The sequence below is a fragment of the Mytilus edulis genome, chromosome 6 (assembly GCF_963676685.1).
Source record: "Mytilus edulis chromosome 6, xbMytEdul2.2, whole genome shotgun sequence".
NCBI classification, from domain to species: Eukaryota; Metazoa; Mollusca; class Bivalvia; order Mytilida; family Mytilidae; genus Mytilus; species Mytilus edulis.
The window spans coordinates 73,507,821-73,530,000 of NC_092349.1; the positions used below are offsets into that span (position 1 = coordinate 73,507,821).

At 32.0% G+C, this 22,180-nt stretch overlaps 1 protein-coding gene across 2 annotated transcripts in view; it reads left to right on the forward strand.

Annotated features, from left to right (window-relative positions):
* The window catches only part of LOC139528380 (BCAS3 microtubule associated cell migration factor-like), a 31,849-nt gene extending 20,439 nt beyond the window's left edge, over positions 1 to 11,410 (forward strand). For both annotated transcript variants that reach the window (XM_071324342.1, XM_071324343.1), the window contains 5 exons: positions 579 to 676; positions 1,290 to 1,483; positions 2,218 to 2,351; positions 2,658 to 2,828; positions 9,099 to 11,410. In XM_071324342.1, coding sequence (XP_071180443.1) covers positions 579 to 676; positions 1,290 to 1,483; positions 2,218 to 2,351; positions 2,658 to 2,828; positions 9,099 to 9,232 — 731 coding nt within the window. In that variant the 3' untranslated portion in view covers positions 9,233 to 11,410. The remainder of the gene's footprint in view (positions 1 to 578; positions 677 to 1,289; positions 1,484 to 2,217; positions 2,352 to 2,657; positions 2,829 to 9,098) is intronic.
* Positions 11,411 to 22,180: the final 10,770 nt, after the last annotated feature.

Here is a 22,180-nt window from a genome sequence, read left to right on the forward strand (position 1 = left end):
TTGGGACAGGCGCAAAAATGTGGCGGGGTTAAACATGTAGCAAGATGTTCACATTTTCTACAGACTTTGACAAAACTATGAAATTACAGATCCATGATAATACAGTTTTTACTATATTGACAAAATAACCATGATAATACAGTTTTTACTATATCGACAAAATATCCATGATAATACGGTTTTTACTATATCCACAAAATATCCATGATAATACAGTTTTTACTATATCGACAAAATATCCATGATAATACAGTTTTTACTGTATCCACAAAATATCCATGATAATACAGGTTTTACTATATCCACAAAATATAAATGAATCCACAGTATATTTAATTTGGTTTTCATAGCAGATCTCTGAGAGTAAAGATATATATAAATTCATAAGATCCTAACATTTAGTTAAAGAATGCCAGCCAAAAACAACTTATGAGATAGTCTCTGTTTTTTATATTTCCAGCTGTTCTGAATTTTTAACAATATTGAGATGGACATATTCTGTGGACACTTCTCTATTCATGAAGTCCATATGTTACACCCCACATGTTTTATTTATATTAAGTATGATATTTTTACAGATGAGATATCAGCTGTACCCCGACATGACTCTAAGGAAAGTCTATCGTCAGATCATGGTGTTAAAGACATGGATATAGAAGATCAATGGTTGTCTCAGGTTAGTAATAAGAATTGTGGTCCTATGCACACCATGTAAATATACATCCACCCTTTACATTTCTGACTTTCATGCATTTCTTTATTGTCTAAACAATTTCAACTATTGATGGAACTTTGACATTATAAGTTTTGAACTCATAAATCTTGTTTTGTTTCACTATTTTCTAGGAAAAATGTGTGTTTAAACAAAAGTCTGATTTTAAAACACTATTAGCGTTTCCAATTTATTTTATTTTTTATGGAAAGGGAAACAACTCCTTCCTAAAATAATGAAAACCTTATGGAAAGAATCTGTTTTGGTGAACAAAATGTTAAAATTTGCCTTCTTTAACCCCACTATTTTGATAGACTTGCAAAGTCAAAACTATGATATTAAACACCATACTCGTACTGTTTAAACAATTTGTACAGGAACCACATATACTAATCTAGCTGTATAATCAATTGTTGAAAATTACCAGTAAAAAGTTTAAAAAAAAACAGAATAAGAAATGTACATTTATAGTTGGACTTTACAGCTAGCCATGCAATTTTGGGTCATCACTCCAGTTGGTGCTTTGATTTTTTTTCTTTGTCCACTTCTGTAATTATTAATAACCCTTGATTTATAGGTCGAGATTATTACACACATTGGACCACATAGAAGACTTTGGATGGGACCACAATTTTCCTTCAAGACCTACCAGAATGTACAGAACACTACTGTCCTGTCAGCTCAGTCATCTGCTTTACTATCACAGACCCCTGAAACTAATGTCCAGGCCATGGATGTCATCAGTGACGATGTTAATCTAGAAAGTTTAAAGTATGTTCCATTAATTTAAGGCTTTTTTTCATATTTGACAGTTAAAGAGAGGTGAAAGATACCAAATGAATATTCAAAGATAACAAATGAATATTCAAAGATACCAAATGAATATTCAAAGATACCAAATGAATATTCAAAGATACCAAATGACTATTCAAAGATATCCAATGAATATTCAAAGATACCAAATGACTATTCAAAGATATTCAATGAATATTCAAAGATACCAAATGACTATTCAAAGATACCCAATGAATATTCAAAGATACCAAATGACTATTCAAAGATATCCAATGAATATTCAAAGATATTCAAAGATACCAAATGAATATTCAAACTAATAAGCCACTGGAAAAAAAATAGAAATTAAAAGACAAAAAGTAGTACACAAAACAAAACATAGAAAAATGATGACGGGATTAAAAGATATGCATCAGACATCCAGATTTAGACAGCAATCAAACAATAAAAAGTTTAAAAATAGTATACCATTTCCTATTAAACTCTTTTTATTATAAATCATTGTACACTGACTTTTACTCTTTAGTCGGAGAAAAAATAACAAATACGTTTTTATTATTGGCTTTGGTAAAATCAAAATTATGTTAAATACTTTGCACTAAAATCATATTTGAAAATTGAAATTCTTCTAAGGATAATTCTCTTCTTTTTTTTTAAACTTGAATATGTATAGTAGCAATATTCAGTACAATATGCGTGCTTTCCTTCAGAATACAGCCTGCTAGATCAAGTCCAGTGGCCATGCCTAATGCTAGGCCAGCTTACAGAAGACTATCAGGGAGTGATAGTACACCTCCTACAAGTAAAGGAGGACAACATATTAGTCCTTTGTTGATAGAGGCAGGTCAGTATACCTCTTTCCAGCAGTTTATGTGATTAGTATAATGCCCTTTTTAGTGTTAAATACTATGGAGTCATTATTTTTTATGGGGTACTTCTAGTTTTGTATAGGTTTGTATGTAAGTTTGTTATGATAAAAAAAAATCAAGTCTTCAAGCAGATATAAAATGTTCTCAATTCACAAGAAAAATTATTTTGCTATAATGATGTCATGTTAAATCAGAGTTGTCTTTCTTCATGCACAAAAAATAACAGTAGAGGAAAAACAGAAAGTTATCATTCTAGGCTCTTTATCTATTTTGTTCTCCAGGAAGTTTTGACCAGTCTCCTAATCTATGTGATGTGTACAGTAGTTGGGCAGAGTCAACAGTAACCAAACCTCGGGGTAGTGAGGATGATGAGGACAGAATCAGAGAAACACTAGCAGAGGCCATGTTAGAATCTCCCGCTAAAGAAGCTGGACCATCTAGTATGATGAATGGTAAGGAGTTCAAGTCATACTTTTTCCTCAAAAGATCCACTATAAACAAAGTTTCCATCCATCCCATTATTTATGGAAGAATAAATTGTGTTTTGGTAATTGTGGATGGTAGTTTACAAGTCAACCCTACTATTCCAATGTTTTATTCCCAAACAATAATGTTGTTAACTATTGAATGCTTCTGTATGTTCTTATTGTGGCATAATAGTGTGTGTTGAAGCATATATTGTAAGCAGTTGTAAAGCTCTTCATTTTAGTAATGTGCACATGGTTTTTTAGTTTCAACCCTATAAAAAATAAAAAGAAAACATTTCTTTAACTACATTTGAATGCTTAGAAATTAGGATTTTATGTCTAAAAAAAAACTGCTACATGTTCTAGTAGCAATGTAATGGAAATTCCATATAGAAATGGATTTTGCATTGTATTGAAACAAAAATCATCACTTTGAAATGAAGTGTTGTTTAAGGATTTCCTTGTTTATTTGTAAAACAGTGATAATGCAGCCACTTTTTCATTAACTTGAACTTGTTAAAGTAGGACAAATACCTCCTTAATAATCAACATTTGTTTAATTTAAGAAATATTAACATTTTACTGTAATCCCTTTTTTTTTGCAATATGACTTGTTTCTTTTTAAAGTAAACAGCAGAAGAAAAAAACAGAATGATAAGAATATGCCGAAAGTTTCATTTAGATTATCTCCCTTTGTATGTATAGCTGGATGGCATGTTTTGTATCACTTGAAGATTTAAAAAAAAACTATGATGAATCAAAATGCATAGGAGGATATGTGAGGCAATTATTTATTGCATGAAGCAGCAATCCTAAAAGAAAATAAAACCAAATACTGTAAATTCAGAAATTATTGTAAATTTTCAAGAACAGACAAAAATGTGAGTTTAATTATTTTGATTTCGAAAAAATATGCCTACAGGTCTACATTTCAGTTAACAGAATGTGAGTTCTTACTATTGGGATACTCACTTAGTTTCATTATTCGCACTAATAAAAACCTTACAATAATTTCTAAATTGACAGTAAACAATAGATAAGCCTTGATTTGCAATAAGTTTTAAAAAGTTATGAATAGAATACATAATAAATGGCTTCAATATCAGTTTTTAAACAAATACTGTTTAATATTGAAAAATGTCGGATAGATATTCATGAAGATTTGGGAAAATAAAAATCGTTTACATTCTCTGGTATTTTTAAGTACATTTTCCACAGTTTTTGAGTGTCTCATAATATTTGCTTAGAAATAGCTTGCTGTATGATAAAAGAAAATAACAAATTTGATTCCTATCAAATGTTATATTCACTTGATATAGAATTTCTTACCATCACCAAAAGTTTTTACATGGTTTGTTGACATTATAAAACTTATTTGTAAAAATTAACCATACTGCATTTATTGATATGATATCTTTGCTGCACTTGATACATGTTGAGTAGTTTTCAGAAAACCTCAATCTTTTTTGAGAATTGTATCATTGCATTGTATTTTTAAGCAATCAAATTTCAGTATATTCTTGAAGAATTCCTGATATTTTTGTACATTACTTAAGATATTTACAGATTTTCATTGGAGTCATTTTTAACACTTTTGTAGCAAATTTAGTTTGTTGAAGTTCTTTGTTATAATCATGAAATTAAATGTAACTTTCAAATTTAAACCATTTATTTTAAGAGAGAAATTTTTTTTTTTTTAAATTAAGTAACTGATCAAAAAGATAATTTTGATACTATCTTTGTTATAATGGAAAGTTTAGCTAGGTCATTAACAAAACCCACATGATGAAGAGCGAGTTATTAGATGTTTTTTGTAATGTATGACATTATTACTAATTGGGAATTTCCATTATGGACATAATCCTTGTAAAAAGTTAGTTAAAATTAAAAGCATTAAAGTCCATGTGCCCAGGTGTATTGGTAAGATTTGATGGTTATTAGATCAACTATGGATGGAAGAATAACAGATTTCGTTAACAAACTATTACATTTTAATACCCTGATTCAGAACTTCTCTGATTACAAAGTAACAATACGTAAGGAATTAACGGATCCGTCGGAATAAAAGAGATATAACTATGTGGAGAACTGCCACCCTCAGGTCTTATACTTACAATATATCGTTTATAACAAAGTCATTATCTGGAGGCCATCAAAAAGACTTTAAAATGAAGAATGAAACAGCAGTTTATTATCAACGCCAGTAATTAAAATTGGTATTACTATTATAACGGTAATTCTTTATATATCGGCTTACATTAGCATGCTAAGGTTATTAAGGTAGGAAGCACAAGGGAAGAATAAATACGGGTTTAATATGGTATCATCAGAAAGGGATTCCATCTTATTGATTTCAATCATTATAATTTAGAATTTAATAACTGGTGGTTATTGAAAAAAAATCGTACTGTACATGTAATATTTGAAGGCTGTCGATTAAAAGGAGTTATTACATCTTTGATGTGCATATAAAAGTTTTGTTATAGTAAGAATCAAGATCAGGTGTTCTTCCTTTTATTTGGAGAATATAAAGACAAAAGTAGTCAATAAATACCACAAAACATCGTCTTTATTTCACATCTTTATAGCGGGTTTTTACAAGTTTTTTTCATGTAATTTTTTTCAAAGGGAAATTACAGAAATGAAGTCATTTTCTTTGTTCTATGAGTATTTTACATGCCTATTGTGTAAATTAGAAAACAAAATAAAACATGGATGATATTTCCATGAAACCATTACTGTACAATACAAGATGCAAGAAAAAAAATGTCAAAAGCATCTTAATCTTATTCTTTCAGAAGGCAGAAATTAGACTTTGGCACATTGGGCATGCATCCCCTAAAAAAAAGAATGTGAAAAGCATACAATATTTTCATGTTCAACCATACATTGTATAAGTCTGTACTGTTGCCTATAATTGTTTACATCCACTTCATTTCAACTTTGGTGGATAGTTGTCTCATTGGCAATCATACCACATCTCCTTATTTTTATACATGTATACTGAAAACCAACTTATTTTCGCGGAAACTTTATTTCCCGTTTAGCCCTTTCTATTCCACTTCGCGGCGATTTAATTTCGCGATATTCTTAATATTTTATGTAGTTCAATAAGGAAAGATCCAAGTTTTACGTATTCCGGACGAATTATTTTCGCATTTTTTTTTACTTGCGAAAGACGCGAAAATAATAGCTCGCGAAAATAAGTTGGTTTACAGTATATAATAGTGTCTTTTTTCTTGCAAACAGTCAATTCTGTATAGTTTCATTCAGAGATATAAAAATAATCAATCCAATAAAATAATATGTTTTTAAGGTGGTACCCAACACTTTCACTAAAATTAATTTGGCTCGTTTAATTTTCATGAAAAATTGACAAAGTATTTACTTCGACCTTTTGACAAAAGTATAAAAATTTCAAAAAATTTGAACCAACCATTTTATCAGAAAAATTACACTGGTTAAATAGCAGTTTGACAAACACAAATTTTGATCATTGAGTAGCTTAATATTCCCCTTACAACACAACGTAATTAAAACGTTTAGTTGATTTTACAGAGTTATCTCCCTGTAGTGTTAGGTACCACCTTATGCTATTATTGCCCAGATGGAGATGTCAAGGTCATCTGAAGCAGGCTGTTTGATATGAACAATATAGATTTAAATACCTAAACCTGTTTAAATAGCATTACATGTTGGTAAAATTCAAAATGGAAAGATATTTATGGATCTGTTAATTTTCTGTAAAAAGAAGAGTATTTCATACCACATAGTATATTTTTTAGATAACACAATTAGAGATTATGTTCGATTTAACCATTTTTTAGAAACATATCCTTAATATTGTGGTTGAATAACTTGGGTTGCTGTCTCTTTGAATTTAAATGAAATTTACCTCATAATTTTTTGTATTCCAATTTATTTTTGAATTTGTTTGACATATAGATAACAATAAATATTCAACTATTTTTTTTATATAGTATACTTTGATTTTATTTTGTTTTGAAAACATTTTCCTCAAAATTCTGTGAAATTTTTTATAAAATAAATATTTTTTTTTAATTTATCTTAAAGGAAGAATGCTGCTGCAAGATTGTGGTTTCTTTTTAGGTTTTCCCTAATCAAGTGTCATTTAATTTTATTATTGCTATAAAAACTATTTTGTGTGGTTATCCAGTGTTTTGAATTAAAAAAAATCTAATAAGATTTACATTATAGTTAATGATTGCTGCATTGTCCTCATATAAATTACAATGATTTGCAGTTATGAAATATGCACTTATAAATTTATTAATTTAAGTCTTAACAGTGCCATTTGACCGTTTTAGGGTTTATTATTAGATATCATTCAAATTGATTTTTTGTAAATAAAAATGAAAACAACTTTCGCCAGCATATTGGCACCTTATCGGAAATCATAGATGACATTTCAGATAAGCAAAATAGCAGATCTTTTGATTGATTTATGAATTAAATGGACTCTTTCGTACTTGGTAACTCTCGTGTCGAGTTAATTTTAACTTAATTTTAAAATTACTGATACCCATAATTATTTGAATTATGAAATGTAGGTGACAAGTCTTTAAAATTTTGATTTAAAGTCTAATAAATCACACCCATTATTTCAAATTTTTCATTCATAATTTTTGTGTAATAAGTTTAATTCTCCGATTCTCACACTTGATCAAGCTGTAGGTCCGACAGAGTAAACACGTTTAACAAAAGAAGTCACTGGTCTTATGAATTATAATTATTTTGTCATACTTTAACTCTAATTTTCAGGTGTCAAAATGCGGTTTTCACATTAGAATGCATAATCATAATTAAAACCAATCCTAATTTGTTCAACAAAATGGAAAATTTGTTGGTTCGATCCATTTTATGTATAAATGATTTTTGAAAGTGCTTTGAGGGTTACATATATGACTCTGCAGGGAAAGTGCAGTTTATTTTCAGCTTTTGTAATAACTTTTAATTAGATTTAAATTTCATTTTAATGGAAGCATGAAATTATAATTGAATTGGTTTCAAGGCCAGCACAACAAAACATAGTGCAAAAACTCTATTGAAACTATTTATCTAAAGAAATGTTTGTTGTGTACATCCACATGGATGAAATTTCGTAATCACACAATTGTTTTAAAATCATAGAAATTTCTTGTAATTTCATTTGTAAAAAGTAATATAAAAATTACGGTCACTATGTTAAGAGTTTAGTATTATGCAAAATATTAATGTGTATTTTGAGGTTTAAAATATTTCTATTTAGGCATTATAACGCCTTCATTCCTGGTTTCAAATTGATAAAATTGTGTATTAACTTTTAGTTACAAACTAATTTCCTGGAAAATATTTCTTATTTTCTGTTATCATATTTTCTAAGGATCTCTTTATTCAGTCAAAGCATTTTTTAAATCGTAAACTTCCTGGAAAAGAATTATTCATAGTGTGTATACATATGGTAAACACTCAATTTAAACTAATGTAATTGTTATTCTTTCTTTGAATACATAACACTGAAATCAATTTCAAATGTTTAGAAACATATGATAAAGTTTGTTTTAAATTGGAAACAAATAAATAAGGGAAGGATGTGAACAAAATGAAAAGTTCCATGAAAAAGGGTGAAATAAATTTAGGTATCACATTGAAGTAGTAGTCATGCCTTTGTTAGTCTTGTATTATTTTAATTTTAGTTTCTTGTGTACAATTTGGAAATTAGTATGGCGTTCATTATCACTGAACTAGTATATATTTGTTTAGGGGCCAGTTGAAGGACGCCTCCGGGTGCGGGAATTTCTCGCTACATTGAAGACCTATTGGTGACCTTCTGCTGTTGTCTGTTCTATGGTCGGGTTGTTGTCTCTGTGGCACATTCCCCATTTCCATTCTCAATTTTATTATTACAGTTCTTCATCTCGGAAGATACTTTAATGTCTTCAACTGTGAATTAAAAAGGTCATAGCCCTCTGCTCAACCAGACCCAAGCCTCTGTAATAATATTAGATGTTATTGCACCATTGTCTGTGTTGACTGTTTTTTCATCCTTGGCATTTCTAACAAATTGATAAAAAGACAGTCAAATTAGGCTTGAAAAGCATTGGGCTTGCTGTTTCACTAAGGAGGTTGTTTTTTTTATTTATGACAAATCTAACTAACAACAGGGTTTGAAATCCTTTGTATTACCTTAATTAGTATTTCAATATGAAATAAGATAAAGCAATTAAATTCATATTATAATTATCTCTGTTTCAGAAGTATTTGATGGTAGCAACGAAAATCTGAGTACCAGTTCAAGTTCCAGTACAGGGATATCATTACCAAGGAGTGCTGAGCAACATATACTTGATAATGTTTTCTCCATGGGCTCCCAAGATTCATCAGGGTGATAAACAAGTCCGGTTACTTTGGGCACACACTTAAAAGTTGTCTGACTGCCACCTACAGAAATCTGATATTTTGAAAAAGACATGAAATGAAAGCATATCTGAAAATGATGCAAGTTTTATTTGAAGCCATACCAATATTACGAAAATACTTAAGGTGGTACTTAACACTACAGGGAGATAACTCTGTTAAGTCAGCTAAACGTTTTAATTACGTTGTGTTGTAAAAGGAATATTAAGCTTCTCAAAGATCAAAATTGGTGTTTGTCAAATTGCTATATAATCAGTGTAATTTTTCTGGCAAAACGGTTGGTTCAAAAATTTTAAATTTTTATATTTTTGTTAAAGTATCAAAGTAAATACTTTGACAAAATTTTATGAAAATTAAAGGAGCCAAATTAATTTTAATGAAAGTGTTGGGTACCACCTTGAATTAACTTTGTCATAATTTGGGTTGATAATAACAATAATGTTATTTGATATAACATTTTAAAAATCATTGTTATTCAATGTAACATTTTAACAACATTGTTATTTAATGCAAAATTTTTAACAATATTGTTATTTAATGCTTTTTTTTTTAAACACATTGTTATTAATAATGTAATATTGTGCTTAAGTATAACTTAACTGTATGCTGTTGTTAGAAGGGTAGGGAATGGACACAGTGGACATTGTAATTCCCTCTAATAATTGTTGGATTTTATGTTATTTCAAGAAGAACATTGGCAATTATTTTCTTATTTGCTTTTAAATTTTTGAGGTTGGGCTTTCAGATGACTATCTAGTCCAAATATTTACCTTGTATGTTAGGTCAATGAGTACCATGTAATAGAGGATTAAAACAAAATAAATAAATGGCCAAACTGTAAAGTATATAAGGATGAGATGAACAATTTGGGTATGTGGTAAAATCTGCCATTACTGGTATGTCACTATAGAGTTTGAACATTGTTCTGAATAAGTGCAATATACAATAATATGAAGAATCTAATAATTCTGCTATTTATACTAGTAATGTATACAGACTTTATGCCTTTAAGTCTAAATATTCAGTCCCCTTTCTAGGTGAACAAGAGAATAACAACACATTTAACTGCTTTCAGGGGCGGATTCAGCCATTTTAAAAAGGGGGGGTTCCCAACCCAGAGTAGGGGGGGGTTCCAGCTATATGCTCCCATTCAAATGCATTGATCGGCCAAAAAAAAGAGGGGGTTCCAACCCCCGGAACCCCTCCTCTGGATCCGCGCCTGGCTTTATCAACCACATCTTCTGGCTGTACTAAGTCAGGCTATCCAGACCATGTGTTTTCTGTAGTTGTTTGTTATTGTTTGTACATCTATTTTTTCAGAAGGAATAAGTTGTTTGTTGATGTGGTCTGTGGTATAGTCCAATATATATGGTTGTAATGGGGATACCTTCATCATGTTCATGATGAATAACAGTAAAAAATCTGGCCAAATGGCAATAACATGATAATAAACTGTTCATTTTCTTTATGACTGATTTTGACAAATCACAGTAACTTTACTCTAAAAAAATAAAGCAATGGATAACTCTTTTAGACATCTGACAAATACCGACAAGGAGATTGACCATTTGACCCCCGATGGTAAAGGGTATTCCTACCCTCATATATTGATAAAAACTCCCCAATGAGGATAAAAAGACTGAAATACTTTGGGATTTATTTATTTTTGTGTCCTGTGTATTGAAGAAGTTGGAATCTGTTTTCCTGTCTGATCATCCATGTCTCCATTAGTGTATATGTCTGTTTATCTGTAAATCAATAGTTATAAGATAAGTTTGGGGTGAATGTGGTTACCCATGAAGTTGTGGTTACATTAAATTTAAACTTAGTACACAAGTTGATGATGAAGTACAATCTGTTTGAACTTTATGCCAAATCAGGGTTTAAACTCAGATTTTTTTCAGTTCACTAAACATTAAAATGTCAGAATGTTAACAGGGAATGGTGTCATGTATTTATCGAATGTAAATAATCTGATATTTAATTATTCTACACACACAAAAATAAATTGACTTTTTTTTTTAAAGCTATGTGAGTTACTTTTACTTCTACATCTTTTGAATGATAGATTATTGATTTGGTGTTTGAGTTTGTTAAGAAAAATAAATATCTGAAAAGGTTTAGATTTCTTAAGACAGAGATGTAAAATACAGATTAAGGGTATGTATAGATTATAACATGGCCTTTTCCATATTGGCCCTGGTATCATCCCAAGACTCCCATATCGGCCTCGAGGCTTTAGCCGAGGGCCGATATGGGTCGAGGGATAATACCAGGGCCAATATGGAAAAGACATGTTATAATCTAAGTTCTGCAGAATAGAGACACAAAGTTCAATTATTACAATTTAATAAAACATAACAGGTAAAAATTTTAATTTTGTATCACAAAAGTGTCGTTAAGGACGCAATGATGTGACGTCATTTGGAATCGGGGCACAATATCAATATCGTCTTTTTTGCCCCTGGCAATTTTGAGGTTATTGCATATGCAAAACCCAACGTATTCGTAACAAATATGTGATAATTATATATATAATACCTTATCATAAGGATGTACACAAAGTCATAATTAATTTATAGAACTTTAAAGTATTCCTCTAGTGATGAATGTATTGGATAAGTAATATTATTCAATTTATGATTGTAAAATAAACATTTGCCTTATATAATAATTAACACTAAGTTATATTTTATAGCAAAAAGAAAGGAATTTTGACTGAGAACAGGATTTATGTTTTTTTATGTTTATGTGTATTGTTATTTTTAACCATAACAAAAAGCCCGTCTCTGAGCTCAATGTAAGTGGAGATAAACCACTGTCATGCATTCATTTTATGTAAAAAAAAAAAAAAAATTTCAATGTGTTCTGTGATAAAATATACATTTAAAAAATATATATATTGGTTAGGGAACTTTGCATTATTTTATTTGCATAAATGTATTTGTTTCATACAAATACTTATACTGTAAGAGGTGGACAGAAGTCTATTAAAAGAGTAAAACAAGTAATAAATTTCTTGTCCAACAGATTGTGTGAATATTCACATTTTTATTGACTACGCCTCCTTAGATCAAATCATTATAGTATTGAATTTGTTATAGTGACCGTATAATTGACTCCTCACTGACCATTTGATATTTGTGTTCATTTCATATGGTCATTATTAGAAATGATACTGGCCATAACAGACTTTTATATCTTGTTAAATATCAGACGATATGGTCATCAATATGTTATTTAATGTGAAATTTTGTTGTTGAATACAAATGATGGCTTGCTAATTTTCCTTTTTCGTGTGAATATTTGATGGTTTGAGATGTTTATGAGTGCAGTGGGTCGTATGAATGGAAATTGAAGTAAGAACAGATTGCCTAATTGTGTTGAGTTGTGAAATTTGATTGTCTGCTATGATTTTATTTGTTGAGATATTATGATATAAAATTATTTATAAATTAAATGATACACCTTGAATTATCATGTGTTGTTCCTTAATGTTAACTAAAGCCATTCACTGTAAATCCAGAAATGTTTGCTTTCATCTATAGTTGCTATTGTTAAAAATATAGGAAAACATGCACCATTCAGGATATGTGCATATACATACTGTCAGTGATCACATTTAAATTTCTAGTTTGTATTTTTTTTAAATCCATTCCCATTTCAATTTTAGCAAAAATAAAACACTTCCCAAAAAAATAGAATTTGATACCTAACAATCTTTTAATGAAGCTCTGAAATTTCAGTTCTATTTAAAAATAAGAAGATGCATGATTACCAATGATACAATTATCAACTAGAGACCAATAGACGATGTAGACAGCTCTCTCACAATCCTAACTTTCTAGCTGTCAGATAAAGGTATACACCACAGGCATTGGAACACAGTCTGCTGCATCAACACAGGACAAGCAACACATTCCAATGAGAACTCTCCAGTTCTAGTCTGGTGATTAAATTGAGATACGCTGTAAAACATACATATATAGCTTGCCAAAGTATAATTGACAATCCCATACTTTGTTTTGTTATATTGTTGGGTTGCTGTCTCATACATTGATATTTATCCACATATCCATAGAGTTGGTGGGAAGTTATTTCTGTCATTGGAAGAAGCTACATATTACTGTATATATAAAAAAAAAAAAGAATATATTGTGCAATTGCCAATGAGACAACTCTCCACAAGAGACTAAATGACACAGAAATTAACAACTAACGGCCACTGTACGGCCTTCAGCAATGAGCAAAGCCCATACCGCATAGTCACCTATAAAAGGCCCCGAATGACATATGTAAAACAATTCAAACGAGAAAACTAAGGGCCTCATTACTGTACAAATAAATGAACGAAAACGTAACAAAGCAGCAAACGACAACCATTGGATTACAGGCTCGTTACAGGCACATACGGCACTCATATACAGAATGTGGCTGGTTTAAACATGTTAGTGGGGGATTACAGGCTCGTTACAGGCACATACGGCACTCATATACAGAATGTGGCTGGTTTAAACATGTTAGTGGGATTACAGGCTCGTTACAGGCACATACGGCACTCATATACAGAATGTGGCTGGTTTAAACATGTTAGTGGGATTACAGGCTCGTTACAGGCACATACGGCACTCATATACAGAATGTGGCTGGTTTAAACATGTTAGTGGGATTACAGGCTCGTTACAGGCACATACGGCACTCATATACAGAATGTGTCTGGTTTAAACATGTTAGTGGGATTACAGGCTCGTTACAGGCACATACGGCACTCATATACAGAATGTGGCTGGTTTAAACATGTTAGTGGGATTACAGGCTTGTTACAGGCACATACGGCACTCATATACAGAATGTGGCTGGTTTAAACATGTTAGTGGGATTACAGGCTCGTTACAGGCACATACGGCACTCATATACAGAATGTGGCTGGTTTAAACATGTTAGTGGGATTACAGGCTCGTTACAGGCACATACGGCACTCATATACAGAATGTGTCTGGTTTAAACATGTTAGTGGGATCACAATATACCCCAATCCTGTTTATATCCCTCCACATGTTGCCACCACAATGGACCCTGAATATGCATGAAATATTTGCCACTGGACGTTAAGCAACAAACAATCAAACAGCCATTTATATTCTTTGAATATATCTGTACTCTGATGGATAGACGCCTCATTGGTGTACTCTGATGGATAGACGCCTCATTGGTGTACTCTGATGAATAGACGCCTCATTGGTGTACTCTGATGGATAGACGCCTCATTGGTGTACTCTGATGAATAGACGCCTCATTGGTGTACTCTGATGGATAGACGCCTCATTGGCAATCATACCACATCTTATTTGTACTCTGATGGATAGACGCCTCATTGGCAATCATACCAAATCTTATTTGTACTTTGATGGATAGACGCCTCATTGGCAATCATGCCACATCTTATTTGTACTCTGATGGATAGACGCCTCATTGGTGTACTCTGATGGATAGACGCCTCATTGGCAATCATGCCACATCTTATTTGTACTCTGATGGATAGACGCCTCATTGGCAATCATACCACATCTTATTTGTACTCTGATGGATAAACGCCTCATTGGCAATCATACCACATCTTATTTGTACTCTGATGGATAGACGCCTCATTGGCAATCATACCACATCTTATTTGTACTCTGATGGATAGACGCCTCATTGGCAATCATACCAAATCTTATTTGTACTTTGATGGATAGACGCCTCATTGGCAATCATGCCACATCTTATTTGTACTCTGATGGATAGACGCCTCATTGGTGTACTCTGATGGATAGACGCCTCATTGACAATCATGCCACATCTTATTTGTACTCTGATGGATAGACGCCTCATTGGCAATTATACCAAATCTTATTTGTACTCTGATGGATAGACGCCTCATTGGCAATCATGCCACATCTTATTTGTACTCTGATGGATAGACGCCTCATTGGCAATCATACCACATCTTATTTGTACTCTGATGGATAGACGCCTCATTGGCAATCATACCACATCTTATTTGTACTTTGATGGATAGACGCCTCATTGGCAATCATGCCACATCTTATTTGTACTCTGATGGATAGACGCCTCATTGGCAATCATACCACATCTTATTTGTACTCTGATTGATAGACGCCTCATTGGCAATCATACCACATCATATTTGTACTTTGATGGATAGACGCCTCATTGGTGTACTCTGATGGATAGACGCCTCATTGGCAATCATACCACATCTTATTTGTACTCTGATGGATAGACGCCTCATAGGCAATCATACCACATCTTATTTTTACTCTGATATTGTACTCTGATGGATAGACGCCTCATTGGCAATCATACCACATCTTATTTGTACTCTGATGGATAGACGCCTCATAGGCAATCATACCACATCTTATTTTTACTCTGATATTGTACTCTGATGGATAGACGCCTCATTGGCAATCATACCACATTTAATTTGTACTCTGATTGATAGACGCCTCATTAGCAATCATACCACATCTTATCTGTACTCTGATGGATAGACGCCTCATTGGCAATCATACCACATCTTATTTGTACTCTGATGGATAGACGCCTCATTGGCAATCATACCACATCTTATTTTTAATCTGATATTGTACTCTGATGGATAGACGCCTCATTGGCAATCATGCCACATCTTATTTGTACTCTGATTGATAGACGCCTCATTGGCAATCATACCACATCTTATTTGTACTCTGATGGATAGACGCCTCATTGGCAATCATACCACATCTTATTTTTACTCTGATATTGTACTCTGATGGATAGACGCCTCATTGGCAATCATGCCACATCTTATTTGTACTCTGATTGATAGACGCCTCATTGGCAATCATACCACATCTTATTTGTACTCTGATGGATAGACGCCTCATTGGCAATCATACCACATCTTATGTTTACTCTGATATTGTACTCTGATGGATAGACGCCTCATTGGCAATCATACCACATCTTATTTGTACTCTGATGGATAGACGCCTCATTGGCAATCATACCACATCTTATTTGTACTCTGATTGATAGACGCCTCATTGGCAATCATACCACATCTTATTTGTACTCTGATGGATAGACGCCTCATTGGCAATCATACCACATCTTATTTGTACTCTGATGGATAGACGCCTCATTGGCAATCATACCACATCTTATTTGTACTCTGATGGATAAACGCCTCATTGGCAATCATACCACATCTTATTTGTACTCTGATGGATAGACGCCTCATTGGCAATCATACCACATTTTATTTGTACTGTGATGGATAGACGCCTCATTGGCAATCATACCCCATCTTATTTGTACTCTGATTGATAGACGCCTCATTGGCAATTATACCAAATCTTATTTGTACTCTGATGGATAGACGCCTCATTGGCAATCATGCCACATCTTATTTGTACTCTGATGGATAGACGCCTCATTGGTGTACTCTGATAGATAGACGCCTCATTGGTGTACTCTGATGGATAGACGCCTCATTGGCAATCATACCAAATCTTATTTGTACTCTGATGGATAGACGCCTCATTGGCAATCATACCACATCTTATTTGTACTCTGATGGATAGACGCCTCATTGGCAATCATACCAAATCTTATTTGTACTCTGATGGATAGACGCCTCATTGGCAATCGTACCACATCTTATTTTTATATACCAAATTGTGTCTGAGTTGTTTGTCTTTCCTCTAAGTCTGTTTATTCCGTGTTGTCAGTTTTTGCTGTTGTCGCTTGTACTGTCCCAATATTTATGGTCATTCTTATCCTTTTTATATACCACTAAGTAATGGATCAGGTCTCGTGACTGAACATTGTCTTTAATTTACTGCAAATGCTCCTTCCATTCTTGATGACCAAACCAACTAGAAAAATTCTGAACAAAACTGAATGAAATCATCATAGAATTTTGCTTAACTTCATTATATTTTATTGTCATTTTTTATAACAATATTGCATTTTAAATTTATAGCTTTTTTATTTTATTGGAAAGACAAAAAATATTAATGTTTATATAAAACTGCTTAAATATACTCATTTGTACAATTGCTTCCGACCAACAGCACAGAAGTTGATAAACTAAGCCATGCATATTTATTGCTGTGAATTCAAATAAAAACGTATGTTAGGAAACTATGTGTTTTATCATTGTAGTCTTAGTATAAAAAAAAAATGTAAAGAACACTTATGTGTAAGCCTTGGTTCGTTAAAAAGATGCAATGATGCCGAATGGTATTTATGATTAGTATGCCTCCTCCTAACAAAATTCAGAACCTACTCAAAATGTTCAATTTGTGATTGTAGTTTATTTTAGGACTTTGACGTACACAAACAATAACCAATCTGCATGTAGAAGCCACTTGAGAAATTTCATGTTTATGTACACTTTTACTTTATTAAAACTATGAGGAGATTTCCTTTCTTCATCACCATTCTCTATTTCGATTTTATCAAAAGTATGTTATTGAAAAACTTATTTCGTCCTTCAGATTTTTATTTTTTCGTTTTATTTTTTTCTTCTTTCGTTATCGCTTTTAATATGTTCACATAATAGTACACCCTAATAAAACTTTTTAGAAAAACCTTATGTGTGCACTAAACTACTGTAAAGTGAATACAAAATAAAAAGAAAATAAGGCAATGTATTAAAAATAGGTAAAACTATTTTAGCACATAGAAAATGAGTGTCACATTAAAAAATGTACCGGTGCATGAAATAGTAGATTAAAATGTTACGGAGGACTTGGATAATTCCGCGTTGGAATAGTCTCAGTTAGTTTTGTGTGTAAAGATCGCATGAAATGTTTTTTATGGCCATAATGGCACTGGTTTGACGGTTATATTTTATTTTGAGATCTCAAACAATAAAGTTCATTGATGTGAAAAAATATTTCATTCTATATGGGATACACATAGGATCAGACTTGCACTCTTTTTACTAATTTATTATATGTATTATTCTATAAACAATACATTATAGACTGAACATACAAAACTTAATATTTATTCAGTTTGGATTTATTTAAGCGGTGTTTGTACATGTGTAGTGCAAATCTAGTTTTCTGTGAAGCTTTTCTTTTGATCGTGGTTTTGTCTGTCTTTCTTCGAATGTTTTTATTGCTTTATTTGTATCTTTTCCAAATATCTTATATGTCTAACATTGTCATCAAGCGGGAGGTTTGGCAATCCATTAAACCAGGTTCTGTACCAAGTCAGGAATATGGCAGTTGTTATCAAATAGTTCGTTTCTATGTATGTTGGCGTTTGATTTTGTTTCGCTTCAGTGTTCCTGTTGTTCCTTTGTTTTCCTCTCATAGTTAATGTGTTTCCCTCGGTTTAAGTATGTAACTCAGATTTGGGGTTTTTTTCTCTATAGAATAATGACTTTTGAACACTGGTATACTACTGTTGACTTTATTTCCCATTTTTTATATAAAAGATTTCAAATATAGGTTTTGAGTGTTTCCAATAAACCATTTGTATTGCAGTAAAAGTATGTTTTACTTATGTTCAAACTTGGAATGACCCCTCAATCTGCATTGCTTCAGTAATAATGTGTCTTTAATAATATTCAGACTAGTCTGCCAGATAGCAAGGTGAGAAATTCAGTACAAAACTCTTAGTTTTAGTTGATTATTATAACATCTTTGTCTAGCTTTACATTTTCGTACATACAATTCTGTTTTCTATAATTGAAAATATTTAAATTTTAAGTATAATGTCAGTTTCATAACTTTGTTTTTTTTTTCTTTTCTTTATCTCATTATTTCTAGGAATAGATTATAATTTAACTAGAACTCAATGCTTCATTTTAACTGAGTGTTTGTATTACATTATTATAGAGTACAATATTATAGTTTGCACTGCAGCAAATTTCAACAATGGATTTGAAATTAATACATTAACGAATATAATCATGTTATTTTCGTTAAAAAAAAACGGTGATGACGATGAGGTCACAAAAATTAAACCAAACAATACAATTTGGTATTCATCGTTAAATGTCTTAGTTCGTTACTTAATATATGTTTCTAATCTATGACACAAAGTCCAAGTATTAACATTGTATGGAACATAAATTTGCATTCCAATTACCTAAATAGTTACATCGATGCTGCAAATCATGAATGCCAATTAAATCTTCGAAAATCATTTCACACTGCATTTGTTTACCTTAACTATTATATTTGTATTTATATTGCATGTTTCTCTGTTAACTTGTAATTTATTTCTTAAATACGGTATCTTAAAGACTTTCTATCATATCAAAAAGTTCGAACATTGTCGGGCGACATTTCAATGACTGTGGTCTGACTATTTTCAATAGTAAAATACACACCCGCTATAACCGACTACCAGTACTGCAGATACAATAGGTATAAATAAAGGCAACAGTTTTATACCGGTGTTAAAAAGTCACAAATCGACTGAGAGACAACAAATTCGGGTTACAAACCAAAACCGAGGGAAACACATAAAAGAAAAACCAAAGGAAAAACAGGAACACTGAAGTGCAACAAAAACAAACGCCAACACATATAAAACGAACTACTGGATAACAACTGCCTACACAGATAAAAATTTGCTGTGCACGATTATAAAATATATTGTAAAATTGAGAAAGGAAATGGGGAATGTGTCAAAGCGACAACAACCCGACCATAGAGCAGACAACAATGTATTACAATGGAAATCGGAACACCAGACAGCAAAAACAGCGATAGCGAAACAATTGTTTAAATGACAACCAGGAATATCGGTCGTTATAGCTGGTAATGGAATGTGGTCAATGGGAGTGTAAAATTATTATATTTTAGTTCTGATACATTATGACGGAAGATTCTTTTCATGTAAACCTTCTTTTGTCTTTTTGTTCAAAATAACAGGAAATAATGCCACAATGCAATAGTCACTTGCACTTTTGTTATGTAACTATACAATACATGACATTTGTCGGTGTGGTTACCTGAATCTGTGTACAGGTGAGCTAATCAACCTATCGTGCTCGTTATCGGCAGAACCATTACGGAAAATTAGTAGTTTATATACACGATGATGATTTGCGAGGTAGTTGTCAGTTTCTAGATGTAAACTGTCAATTGTTCTGCTATATTTAAAGAATTAAAGGGATAAGACAGGTAATTATTGACCGACAGGTGAGACATAATTATTCCCATATTGTCATACGATTCCTGTCTTGCTGAGCAAAGTCTTTATTCATGTCTTTCATTATTCGAAAACCGTAGGAGTGGAATCGTCACAGATCTTACAGAATTCAACGCAATTTGTGCCATTAGAGACGCTAGTTATAACGAATTACACACTTAGTCTTCAATGCTAGAGACAAGCCACTTCCGTTCCCGAGTCAGATTCTATCGTTTTGGTATACGTACGCTAGATCTAATTGCCTTTAATCAGCATTTGATCAAAGAATATATTTTCTAATGGTATCATTTCTTTATTTTGAAGCTATTTATTTGATGAATGGTCATTGGAAGTTGTGTTTTCTGAGACTCTAAGTTTAATTCGTAGGAAACGATCGAATTAAATACATTAATCGTTAATGTAGAAACGAAGAGTAGTTTGGCAGTGCCAATTTTAAGAGGACTTCATTATATTTTTCACTAAGATTTTCTTTATTTTTCCGTTTTGTACGTAAACTATGGTTACACACGCTAGAGTCTATTGAATAATCCCTGAAAGATAGCCCTTAATGCTCTTGCCGTGATTTGTGGTTATAGTCTAAATGTGATTACGACTTCGTAGCGCATCATTAAAAGCGAGGCATGGACCACTTCTAATGGAAAATAATACTGTAATTTTGACCCGACTAATGGAAGGAAAAACGCGCATCGCATTATTTCCAATTGAAATCCCACAGTATTTGATTAAGCAGAGACCGTCTTATGTCATGTTCATTAGGAGTCATTCTTTTGTGGGTATTAGGAATATTAGAGGCCCTCATAAGGTCAAAAGAAATGGAAATGGACGCTAAAATGGGATGCATATCGATATTAATATCAACATTAAGAAAAATATAATATCAGGTTTCATATTGATAATATATCTGGTAAAATCAAATGGATTATTATAAAGAAATTATTAAGAGTTTTTGAAATGACTAAGTTTGTGACATATATTCTCCTTGAACCTCGGGTGTAAGTTACCTTTTATGAAGGGTAATACCACAAAACGACGTTAAATCGAATTATTTTACTTTGTGTTCGTTAAATTTAATTGGAATTTCAGCTGATTTTGTGCTTAACTTTCTAGTCTCACTAATTGGTATCATGCTTCGGAAACGTTTATATGTAATTCTGTTATATTTGATGTGATTTGTACAAATGGAAACCTAATAGCTATAAAGAACTTCCTCTCTAATTTATGCGTGACTTCATTCCTTTTTCTTTTTTCTTTTCTTTTTCTTCTTTTTTCTTACTATCTTCTTAAGAAGTTAAAGAGATGATGATTTTCTCTACAAACATACTATATTAATATGATTATATAGCATTGGTAGAGACAGGATTGAATCAAACCAGGGGTGCGGATAAAGACATACATACATTAGGCCGTTAGTTTTCTCGTTTGAATTGTTTTACATTTTCATTTCGGGCCCTTTTATAGCTGACTGTGCGGTATAGGCTTTGATAATTGTCGAAGGCCGTACGGTGACCTATAGTGTTGTTAATTTCTGTGTCATTTTTGTCTCTTGTGGAGAGTTTTCTCATTGGCAATCATACCACATCTTTTTTTTTATATAACTATATATAGTATTGTAATATGTCTCTAATCTAGGGTAGCTAGCAGCTCGTCGAAAAAAAAATTGTTACACATTTTGAACAAATGAAAAAAAATGG